The sequence below is a fragment of the Oryzias latipes genome, chromosome 13 (assembly GCF_002234675.1).
Source record: "Oryzias latipes chromosome 13, ASM223467v1".
NCBI classification, from domain to species: domain Eukaryota; kingdom Metazoa; phylum Chordata; class Actinopteri; order Beloniformes; family Adrianichthyidae; genus Oryzias; species Oryzias latipes.
Window position 1 is genome coordinate 29,949,822 of NC_019871.2, and position 12,872 is coordinate 29,962,693.

At 41.9% G+C, this 12,872-nt stretch overlaps 2 protein-coding genes across 2 annotated transcripts in view; one reads left to right on the forward strand and one right to left on the reverse strand.

Moving 5' to 3' along the window:
• The window catches only part of tbx4 (T-box 4), a 34,596-nt gene that overhangs the window by 13,710 nt on the left and 8,014 nt on the right, over positions 1–12,872 (forward strand). The window contains exons 4-5 of the mRNA XM_004075986.4: positions 6,981–7,100; positions 9,010–9,157. Of these exons, the coding sequence (XP_004076034.1) occupies positions 6,981–7,100; positions 9,010–9,157 (268 nt within the window). The remainder of the gene's footprint in view (positions 1–6,980; positions 7,101–9,009; positions 9,158–12,872) is intronic.
• brip1 (BRCA1 interacting protein C-terminal helicase 1) overlaps positions 1–12,872 on the reverse strand; it is a 131,965-nt gene that overhangs the window by 8,248 nt on the left and 110,845 nt on the right. The gene's annotated exons all lie outside the window — the stretch shown is intronic.

A 12,872-nucleotide genomic window follows, 5' to 3' on the forward strand; every position in this document is an offset into this window, starting at 1 on the left:
TACTAGGCAGTGGCCCCCCTCCTATGGTTGCCGTATGGAGTGGGCCCCCCCTCTTTCGGTTTTACTTGCACCTTAGACATGTAGGGCCCTTGGTAGGGGGGGTGCTTGGACATCACTGCCAGCAAGCAGCGGATGTCCTCCTAGCACCCTACCCGCCAATTTTAACCGCACCTTAGACATTTAGGGCCCCTTGGTGGGGAGGGTGAGGGGACGTCACTGTGAGTAATCAGGAGATGTCCCCTTAGTGCCCTACCCGCCAATTTTAACTGCACCCCCCTTAGTACACACACTCCTCCCCCCTCAATATATACATCCCAACATAAACACACACACATGCACACACACACCATCTCAAACACACATACACGCACACACATTTTGCAAGGAAGGTGGGACCTGGGTCCATCTGTCCCCTGCCTCTTCCCTGGTGGGGGGTGCGGGCCCCTTTGCAACGGCGGCCGTGTCCCCGGGGTGCCGGCTTCCTGGGCCCGGCGGTGCTCTCTCCGCGCGGTGGGGGAGTTCACATTACATCTGAGCCGGGGGTGTCTGGTCCCTGGGGGGTGGGTTCTGGTCCTTGCTCCTGAGTGCTGGGCCCCGCCAAATTTCCAACTGTGGCCGAGCCTGGTCGGGCCATATTTATAACACCCCTTGTGGGCCCTCTTTTTTTCCCCGGGGTTCCCCCCTCCTGGGCGGGGGCGGCGGGCCCCCTGCCTCGCTCCTCCCTGGACCAACCGTGGGCCGGGCGGATGGCTGCCTGGAGTGCGGAGCGGGTCTCCCTTGGGGGGTCCTGGCTCGTACCTGGGGTTGGGGCGGGGGGATGCCCGGAACTCCTGGGTGGTGGTGGGGTGCTCGTTTGGGGCTGTGGGCGTCCTTCTCCGGTGGGGCTCTGCGTTGGGTTCTCCCGGCGCGGCGGGGGGGCTGCTCTCCTGGTTGGGCTGGGGCGGCGCTCTCTTTCCCTCCGTGCTTCCCTGGCCTCTGGCTCTGGGGGCCTTGCGGCGGCCCTGCTGGCCCTGGCCTGGGTGGCGGGCTTGGTCGCCCGGGTGGCGGTTGTTCCCTGCCGGTTCCCGTGTGGTGTTGGGGGGATTCCGGCTGCCGCTGCTGCTGCGGTGGGGGTCTTGGGGTGGGGATGGCTGGGCACTCTCCCTCCTTCTTTTCACGTTCCACCATCCATTTTAGAAGAACATAAAACCTCACCTGAGCACTGGTGTTAGCTCACCTTTGCACTAATAGCTTGCATGACTGAATGACTGAAATGTTTCACACTAGTTGGTTTTAAGGCATAAGTATGCGTGTGTGAACACTATCTGTTTTGTGTACATGCCGACAGGTGGACATTTTTGCAGCTAGCAGGTGTGTTTATAACATTTGAGTGTGTGTGTGGACGGGCCCCGCCCTTTTTGTACTGCATTTGAACCTTACCATAATGATTAACAACCAGTAAACTTGTTGCTGTATGCTGCTTCATGGTCTTATCCCCCTCCCCCTCCTATTATCACCCCCTACCCCCCCCTCTCTCTAGCGTCCCTCTCTCTTCTTCCCCTCTTTCCTTTTCCGTCCGGTCCAACACCAAAGATTTTCAGACATGATTGAAATTAATAAAGTTTGGCCTCAATTACAAAAGGGGTTTATTCAGACATACCTTTGGTTTGTCAGAAGATTAATAACCCCTCTTGTTAAAGCAAAATATGTCCAACACAAGAGGCCCTCAGCTCTCGTCTGTCTGCCCAGCTGTTGGACAGGACAAGTTAGAAGAAAAAAAAAAAAAAAAAAAAAAAAAACTCAGCCTTTTCAACTTGCATATTTCCCCCCTATAACTTGACATTCTTGGCCTGTTTTAAAATGCAAATTTTACTGTAAATTCTATTGCTTTTTATTGCTTTTAACTTTCACTATAATGTACGGCAACCTAGGGTTCTTAGAAACAACAAATCAAATTATTATTTATTATTATTATTATTATTATTATCATTATTATAAGGCTGGACTGCTGGAAAAGGCAGGAGGCCGGCCCTCCAGGCCTGGACTAGAGCTTCAAACTTAATTTTGTCCCGTCAACTTTACAGCTCAAGTCAACGTACCGTTCCCATTTCAAGCTTTTCCTTTCATTGTGTAGAATTTAATGTGTGCTGCCAGAGATTATTTTTTCAGTGAAAATAAGTCAACAGTTTTAGCTCACATTAAGAAAAATGATACTTGGCATTTTCCTATGGTTCATCATGAGCCTTCTGTCCAGAGTGAGACAAAGCGGTGTTAACCCTTGTGTTATCTTAGATGACCCCCCCCCTTACTTTGACGTGTTCTCCCTACCATGACAAAGGTGGATAAAGGTGGAAAGATTTCATGTAATCCATGGACACCAGTGAAGATCACAAATCATTGAAGAAAAAAGGTTTAGAGCACTGTCTAGCGGGTCTAGATGACCCAACTCCCAATGTTAAAGTGCCTAGGATAACACAAGGGCTAAAGCCTTCATGACGAAGCTGCTGTGCTTTAGTGGTCAGCAGGTGACCCCTCCCCCTGGAGCATGATGGTGGCATTCACAGGTGACATTTCTTCTCCACATTTATCCCATTTTTCTTTAGTGGAGGAGTGAGCAGAAATGTAGCAGATCTTTATGTGGGGACTCAACTCTCTGCATAATGGTTTTATGCAGAGAGTTGAGTCAGTCTCAAAACGTTCCTTTTGTCAGAGCCAGTCAGTCAGAGAATGAGTCAAAAACAAGAAGACAGAAAAAATACACTTAAGTTTGATGGAATTTTCCTTTAGTGGACAAACATTATTTAAATAAGGAGAGATCTTGGTAATATGATTGAAAGATTTATTAGTGAAACAGAAATTTGTGCAAGAAATACCCCACAGTCTTGGTGGTTGGGCTCTTGGGCGGAGACATAATGATATATGTTCAAGATTGATTTGATATGATTTGTCATTATCCAGTTCATAAATTTTTATCAGAAAGAATTAAGAATCTTTAAGTATCAATAAATCTCATGACAAAGATGATGTACTTAATAATTATGTAAAAATAGACATGATATAACCAGGTGTACAAACATCTAAGACAGTTCATTAATAATTGTGACTTTTTAAACCTAAATATCCCTCAAAGCTCTAATGTACAGGTGCTTTAACAATTGATAATTTTTTATTGTTTGTATTTATTACATGGATGGTAGTGGCCTGGCTGGACTGGCTGGAAATGACTCATTTCCAGACTGGGACAAAAACAAACCCTCTCAGCCCTCCAACAGGCAGGTTTTGAGGCCTGCATGTCTCTTCAGTTTGGGTGTTGTGGGAGACGCCAGAGATGAGCAGAGCTGTTATGAATGTTCCCCTCAGATATTAGGCTGGCTTTCAGTGGGGATGAATGCAGGAATGACCTGTCCTTTGGATTGGATTTGAAGACTAAAAAGAGATTTAAATTACCGTAATTCAGTCGTTCTCCTCTCTCCGTTCATCTCACATGTGGGAAATATCTACAGTAACATGATCATAACTATGAGCTTTTGAAGATCAACACTTGCTTAGTGAACAGCAGTGAGGATGAAGATTGCATGCTTCCCCATCTTCCTGGAAAAGCATGAAGAGTTGTTATGAGTGTCTCATTCAGTGTTTGAATGTGTTGCCATGACGGTACCCATGGATAAACTGCAGGCCATTTTTTTACCATAACTTCTTAGGCATTGACGAGCCAGCTGTTTAAACTGTCCAATCTGGGGAGCCATTAAAAACCACTTAGGCCTTTATAAGAGGGCGCACAGCCCTCAGCGAAATTTCCCTTGGTGCACATGGGATAAAAAAGGTTTAGGTTTCGCAAGAAAAGGTCAACAAAAGTAGCTCCCTTCATGTGTTTTATGGCCTTCACTGCTGTATTAGCATATTTTGTCTTTTAGACTCAAAGCGTCCAAAAGATGAAAGTCGTTCCCATACTTCAGTGTTTCACAAGCATGAGAGGCTTTCACTCTCCTCTTAAAGAAATGCCACAGGAGAATAAATTATTGGCTGGTCCAGAAAATGTGACATTTGACGAATGACAGTTTCAAGAAGCATTCCTCTGGGGCTCCAGTTTCTGTCTCGCATGTAGCGTTAGTCTGAGTGAAAGTAGGTGCCATCTACTTTAGGGCTGGGAATCACTGGGTACCTCACGATACGATACGCAATACATTGCTCTCGATAACGATACTATCATGATATGGCGATAATGTGACAATCAATATTAATCGTCTCTAACAACTCACGATATATCAAACTTTAAGAAAGAAGAACTTGAAAAACTGTTTTTTGGAAAATATTTCCCCATTTATTTTTTTGTTTTTCAACACAATGATAATGAAAAACTTGTGTCCTATTTGGTGTAATGAATAACAGACTTTTGTGTAACATTGCTGAAATCAGTTATACTCTGTCTTTGACAAAAAAATGACAATTTTCCTTTGGAAATATCTGTAAAATTCAGTGTAAACAATAGTGAACATGAACAGCAGCCATTATTTAGTACAACATTGCTGTAAACAGGATCAAAAATGAATAAGTCAAGTAGCTGCAGGCACATTGGTATTACTTTACACCATTTAGTGCAAATGTGGTGTGAACAAAATTAAAAATCTCCCAGAAAACAAAAATCAAGTAGCTAGAAACTTTCCTTTAAGTTATTTATGAAATAAACTACTTTTAGAATAAATGACCAGGGATAAAATCCATGAACTTAAAGTGCATCTAAAAGTAAACATATTTGTGAACAAAACGTTTGGGGAAAAGCTGCATGTGATGTATGTTTATATGTTCATGTTTTTCTGGAGAACATCAGGCTTTTTAGCCTCAAGTCGCTCGTCTACCTCTTGAGGAGAAGGGGGGTCTAAGGGCAGGGATGCCCCTCTTTCTGCTGTTTCCATGTCAACCATAGCTCTGGTCTGGGCGTACAGTGCAGGGATCATTGTTTCAGTATTTCTGAGAGGGAATGTCAAAGCGTGGCTCTGATGCATTCAATAAAAACCCAAACCCCTGGTTCTCCACCTGCTGCAGGGACGGAGCCCCTTGTTCATGTAAACAGCAATCCCGTTTGTTATTGCCTCTGCTCTGGCAGAAGACGGTGGTAGCTTCTCCTGGATAAAGGTATCCACGCCGGGCTGTGTCGGATTCAGGCCAGCAACAACCACGGCTTTCTCACACAACTCTGTTGATGCAGCTTCAGTGCTGCCGGCGCGTCTTTTAACTTGCTGCTTTCACTATTCTCCTTGTTTTTCCCGACAGCCATTTTCGTTTGAATGTGTATTCTTCTTCGTCCGCCCGCGACAGCCAATCTTGCAATGAGCGCCCCCTATCGACCCTCTGAAGAATCGTTTTACCAAAGGATGGTTAATATAATGTTTTACAGGTTCTTCAAACCTAAATAAAAGGTCGATACTTGATGAAAACGAATCAATCACGGGACTAAATATCGCGATATATCACCATATCCATATTTTGGCACACCCCTAATCTACTTGAAGCTGGACAAAGTTCTGTTTTAGCCTTCCGAGTCACAGCTTCACCTTTGGGTTGTTCTCCAGTTTATTGTCTTAACTGGACCCTGCTAATCCCAATCCCCTCTGATCATCACCGAGCTGCATTCCAGGAACACGAGGAGGTCATCCACACAACCCATAATGACACAAGGGAGGCTACATACACCTCATGGACTTCAACTCTGTTAAAATCTCCAAAACCGATGGGTGGGTGATGGCTTAAGCTGGGGCCTTTCAGTGGTGGAGCAGAGGCTTTCTTTTACACAATACGAAAAATGTTACCAATGCTGAAAGAACTTAAACTCCCAATAGTGGATTTAACCATGCACCTTCAGCCAAATAATGCAATAGCAAAGTATTTTTAAGGACAATATTGTAGATCTAGTAATCTCAAATTGAAGAATAACTCCTGACTAGTTTGGCTTCACAGTCTCCAGGCCTGGAGAAAGGGGATTGTAAAATACTTTTGCTGTTAAAAGGGGTAGAAACAAATGTCAAAGCTGCTAAAGGGACTTCATTTTTATTATCTTCAGAGAACATATCAGCAGATTTATGAAGACTAACAAATTAAGTGAAAGTATTGTGATTTTCTAAACACAGGCATTACTGGACCTGAAGGGGTGACATTTTGGGGTGACATTTTAAACTTCATCAGGTACATAGACTGGATAGTGAAGTGGACACAGAACAGACAGACAGAAAATGCCTTTCCTCCGGCTCCAGCCAATGAAGCTAATTCAGTCGCCATTTTTCCGCGATACGGGCGACGCCATTTGGAACCAGTACACATTGATTGGTCTGAATTGGTCTAAGTCATAGTTTCAATGGCAATTACCGTCACCAATCGGGAGTAAATTTATTAAACGCCCACACCCCTTCCACTGAAAGTGGCTCGGGAGAATCTGTCAGTCCAATGTTCGAGGTGGGGGCCATTGGGCACCACATGCTTTTACTGAGGCATCTGATTGGTCAGCTTATAACCTCAATAACTTGATAAAGAAGAAATATCATGAAAAAAACTAGGATTAGCAAAAAGATGTTAAGAAAAAGGATCAAAGTAAAAATGGTTATTCTGAAGAATAGAATAACTGAGTAACAGCTGTTTATCTCTCCATAGAAGTGTATGGGATTTCGGCTGCTTGGAACCAGCGGGCACTTCCTGTTTGGAACGCGCGGCCGGGGGGGGGGGGGGGGGGGATATCAATATTTCTCATTTATATTTACAATCAGTGATCATGAGTGTAGCTGGACACAAAGCCGCCCCCATTATTGCCACAGACCAATCCCTAAAATACATTCATGATGGAAGTCAGAAAAAAACTACTAGCCCAAAAACAATCAGTGCCTCCATCTTAACTGGTGTCATCTGAGTTTTAACAAAAACCCAGAAAAAGGTGAAGTATAAAGTATTTTATTACTATAACAATATATAAAACAATGACATGAGTCAAGAAAACATTTGACATTTCTTCACAGGAGGATGTTTCCAAGCTACAAGGTCAAAGTGAGTGGGATGAACCCAAAGACAAAATATATCCTCCTTGTGGATATTGTTCCAGCTGACGACCACCGCTACAAATTCTGCGACAATAAATGGTAAGTTTGTGGGAACCCAAAGTCTCCTGCTCAGGTTTTTGGCTGCTATGGTTTGTTAAAAAAAAGATATCATCCAAGGACCACCAGAAAATAAACAACAGAAACCATTTTCTACAAAATTATTATGATGATTTAATTTTCATTTTTATGTTAGAGTCTTTTCATTTTTTTAGAGTTGAAATCTGTGCAAAACTCAGCTTCTGTGCAAAAATGTTTGAACACAGATTTCTTTATCAGACGTGTGATTTTTTTTTTCTGATTTAAACTTTTTCTAAATTTCTTTAATCTCATGAATGTAATTTTTGGGAAGACTTTAAAGTTAGTAGTTAGAACTAAGTTTTGAGAATTCAACTTTTTTACAACTCTGAGTTCTTTTATCTCATAATTCCAGATGTTTCTTGAAATTCCAGGTTAAACTGACATTCAAGCATAGTTCATAATTCTGATTTGAACTGAGCTTAAAGGCAGAAGACTGAGGAAAGCCAGAACTCTTTACACCTGATTTTCTTCCTTCTGTTTTCGTCGTCTTCTAAAGTGAGTGATGCAGCTGACCCCATTCGATCCACATCTACGCTGACTTAAAATCTGGCTCATTATGGTCTTTGATCATTTATGGAAAAATCTAGATTTCTCCACACAGACAGACTCACACCATGTTCCGTAGTTTTACATGGCAAAGTCTGGCCTTATGTAAGTTTGTAGGTTTGATTACCTAAATTCCCCCAATTTTCCAGAAACAGAGTTCTCTGAAATTCTCTGGTCATCTCCCAGGATTAGATACCAGTTGTTCGGCCTATCATGTTGCTTTACAGCTCCTCTTCAATCTTCAAAAACGTGCTATAAGAACTAGTCATAATGTTTCTTACCTCCAAATTACAAAAATTATTTGATTTATTTATATACAGTAAAATTCCTCTATAAGGCTAGTAATAAAGTATTACCTCGTAATATTCAGGAACTATTCACACAAAGGGATGGAGATTAATCTCTGAAGGGATACAGTATTTTTAAGGAACCAGCAGTTTGAACAATTAGGAAAAGTATGTGTGTGTCCATGAGTTAAACAGTGGAACAGCCTTGAAACCAATACAAACAATGCCTGGACATTAAAAACAAAATGGGTGAACAAAAATTATGAAATATCCAATAATTTACTGTGAAAGGTTGATTGTGGAAGAAGAGAAATATAATTATGTAGAATATTATGGACTAGTATGTAAAAGGAGAGGATAGGCTTAAAAAAGCATTGGCTTCTGCTTATCCCCTTTTCAAACATGTTTTTTTAGTTCCGTCTAATGGAGCCCTTTTTTATTCTTATGTATTTGATTTGATTTCTTATTGGTTTGTGCCGCTCAGGGTGCTTTGTTTTACATCTTTGAAATAAATCCAAATTCAATCCAAAAAGTCGATATATTACTTCTTTTTAAAAGTATATCTTGTTATTTCAAATAAACTGTATTTATTGTAAGTATTACCGGGGGGAGGGGGTCTTGTTTGAAAAAAAGATGATTTTATTTTGAAGGAGTTGCAGTGAATTGTTTTACTTTCATATTTTTCAAACTAAGAGAATGTTTGCCTTTAAGGGCCTGACTTTGGGAACGTTGCTAGTGTTTGTTTCTGATCTTGGGTCTCATTTTTTCATGCGTGGGTTCTGCTGTACCTCACAAACACTGTGGAGCAGCACAGTTTTTATGATGCTCAGGATGATCCAGAGCCTTTCCGTGCAAAGGATTTAATACTTTGGGAAATGTGGAAAGAGGTTTACTGCTTCATGTTGATAAATGAGGCAGGGATATCTCCTGACAGATGGAATGCCTCTTGCTCTTCAGCGACGTGACATATCTCCTCTCATATATAGTCTAGAGTCCATCTCAACTTACTTCTCTCTCTCTCTCTCTCTGGTTTTTAGGATGGTGGCTGGCAAGGCGGAGCCGGCCATGCCCGGCAGGCTTTACGTTCATCCAGATTCGCCGGCTACAGGCGCCCACTGGATGAGGCAGCTGGTGTCATTTCAGAAGTTGAAACTTACAAACAACCACCTGGACCCGTTTGGACACGTACGTTTTACTGGAAAATGTTTGGTTTCTGCAAAAGCTGAGACTTCACATCAATCTGTACACTCCTAAAACTTCAAATGCAAAATTTGAAACCAACATTTACTGCCACATTGAATTTGAACAAAAACGATATCTATCGTATTCACAGATAGAATTCTAATGAAAAATACGGAAAAATACATTATGCAAATACTACTAGTAATCTCAAATTGAAGAATAACTCCTGACTAGTTTGGCTTCACAGTCTCCAGGCCTGGAGAAAGGTGATTGTAAAAATTTTTGCTGTTAAAAGGGGTAGAAACAGATGTCAAAGCTGCTAAAGGGACTTCATTTTTATTATCTTCAGAGAACATATCAGCAGATTTATGAAGACTAACAAATTAAGTGAAAGTATTGGACCTGAAGGGGTGACATTTTAAACTTCATCATGTACATAGACTGTATAGTGAAGTGGACACAGAACAGACAGGCAGAAAATGCCTTCCCTCCGGCTCCAGCCAATGAAGCTACTGCCAGCCATCTGAGTCAGATTTAAAGTCAGACAGGATGAGAGCCTGAATTCTGAGTAGAAATCCAGTCTTATGGGTTTTTGTAATTTGAAGATGAATGAAGAGTGACCCTCCTCCCTGTGTTTAACAGCTCACAAACCAGTCTGCAGGGCTGGTTTAGACGTAACGTGGTTTCTGTTGGGTGTTTTGAGTCAAGGAAAGTCTGTCCTACATCGAGCCAAGCACTAGCGCCTTTAAAATACCAGCAACTAAGGGGGAGAACTATATATGTAAAAGAAAACAACAACCACATATTAGTAATAAAAAACACAACCCCCCCTTAAAGGGTTTATATCATGCTATTCTTAAGCCTTCTATAGTAATAAAATATCCATATGTCAGAAGTCAGAACTCTGTCTCCCCCTCTGGTCACCAGCGGGAACCATCTCCAGAGTTCTAGCCACACTTCCTGAATGCTGCACACCTCATTTACTCAAACATCCACAGCATAATTAAGCACTGCACTGCACTGAGCTCAGCTCAATGTGAAGTATCGTTTGTGCCACTCTGCCTTCATTACCTTCTGGACCTAATCTTCTGTCTTCTGACCCTGACTCTCTTTGCCTGCCGCCTGCCCTGACCCTGCCTGTATTTTGACCATCCTGTCTCTCCTCTGATGAACTTATGCCTGTTATTGACTTCTGCCTGCTTGACCCTGATTTAGCTTTGTGGACTTTTAGCTGAGCTAATAAACCTGCTGCATTTGGATCCAGCCGTTTGCCTGTTCTTGTGACACTATATATGATAATATTTTACCTTTGATACACTAAAGAACGAGTTTTTAAATAAAATATGAGTTTTTTTCCTAGTTAATTTTCCTACCCTGCAGTAAGACGTCTTGATCTCTGAGGCTCCGCCTTTTTCTCCTTGTGGGTGCAGCCCATTTCATGACGTCAACCTAGAGTCGACCTCAGCAGTCTGTGTTTCACCCACGGAAACAAACAACATAAGAACTTTTGCAAATATGGATGTTATGGATGGATGGATATTGTGTATAAAAAAGGAAAGCGTTTTAGCTGATCACCGCTAGCTCCATGGAGAAAGTGTGTGTGTGTGTGTGTGTGTGTGTTAGCTGCGCCAGCCCTAGGGGTAGCTGGGCGGTAGCAAGTGGCACAAAGCTAGGGTGTCTGTGTTGCCAAAGGCGGTATGGCTTTGGACAAATCCAAAACACGTCTGATCAAGCTTCAGCTCATTTAATAACGGAGCATTCATTGAAGACATTTTCACAATAACCAATATTCCATATTTCTAATAAGTAAACACAATGTAATTAATTAATCTTTAACAAAGGTCAGAAATAAAATATAAAATATTCAAAAATAATAAACAAATAAACCCTAATTCACAATAAACAAAATAATTTGACTCACAATGGGCAGAAACGTTACTACACAAATACATTCAGTTATTCATTTCAACTTTTCTCTAGTACTGCACTGAGTCCACATACACTCATGTACCTCGGGCACATCAAAAAGACCGGGGCACTAAATGGTGGTGAAACACATTTAGAAAAATACGCCTTTTATAAATGTAGGAACATTCCTTGTTCTTCTACAACAATCATGCACTAGGAAAGGGTTACTGGCCGACGAAGTGTGCATTATTACTTTTTAATGCACGCAGTGGAAGCCTAAACCGTGCCACGTGAAGTGCGTTAAAATGTAATAATGCACACTTCGAAGGCCATTAACCCGCTTATACCATGGTCACTTACAAAATAAATAAATAGTAACCCGTTTTTAGTCCTTAATTCTTGTATTTTTTCCCAATTTGGATCACTTTTCTCACAAAAAGCGGACTATTTGTTACATGGTGCGGCGCGTTACAAATAGTGCACCACCGCTGCAGTCAAGATTCAGCGATATATATATTTATGCGGATCTTTCCGATGGGTTGAATAAAGCATCAGTTCAGAGAGAAAGTTCACCTCTTACCGCTTGTTTTTGTCCAGATGATGAAGCAAAAGGTTGTTTTTAAGAAGCCGGCGCAGTGATACAAAACATTTAAGCTAGGTGACCGGAACTTCTTTTTTCACCATGCAGTTATCACTGTGGTTTATCACTTTTTAATGTACACCCAGCAGCCAATCAGCATCGAGTATTCACCCATACCGTGGTATAATTTAAAATTAATCACAACAGAAAACTCCTAACATCACATTTAACACAAATAAAACAACATACCTGTGGGCAGATCCAAAACACGGCTGATCAGGCATCTGCTGATTTAATAACGGAGCTGTCCCTGCACTTAGTTCGCTGGTAGTCCACAGCGGCATAGCAGCACCGACGGCACCTCCTACTAGTGGCCATAAGTAACACACCCAACTCAAACAAATGTTATTAAAATACCAAAAAAAGGGTGGGTGTCATTTTCTCTCTCTCTCTTTTTTTAACCTACTACATTAGCCTGGGGGCGGGGCTGACAGCCCAGACTCTTTCTGGAAGGGGCTGTCACACATTGTGACATTACAAATTGATGTCATAATGTGAGAAACCACTCGTTTTCGTGAATTGGGAGGGGCTGGTGTTCAGAGAGCAGATTTTTAGAGGAATCCTCAGAAATACGTGAATAGATCAAAATACACTTTTTGGGAGGAATTAACATTATTTTACACTGAGAAGCTCAAAAGGTTAATTTTGCATGATATAGGCCCTTTACCAATGTATCAAACCTTAAGTTGGGGTCTCTGGTTCTGCTCCATGACAGCAAAAGCCCTTGTTCCTGAGCTTTTGCTGCATCCTCACAACCTCTCAGGAACATCAACCAAGCACAGCAACACAAATGGAGATGCTAAAACATGTAAAAGAATACACTCAAAAATAAAAAGGCAGGGCAGGTAGGTTTGATCCACCCTGTAAAAGATTTGATCTGATCTGATAAACAAAGAGTTTTAGTTTTGGAGTGGATCACTGTCTGAGGGTACTGTTTATTTTGAATGGACGTTTTTTCCTTGCCTCAAATAAAAGAAGCTGGATTTGACCTAAGCACAAACCTGTTGATCCTTTTTTAAATTCTTTCCAATCACGTCAATGACTGCAAGTCTGACATGATGGTAAAACGATTCAAGTTTGAAAGTGGAGGGTCAGCTGGTGGTGCCAGGACCCACTTCCTATTGAAGTAAAAAGCCATTTAGTCTCTAAGTTCCTCGAGGCAATTGGTCA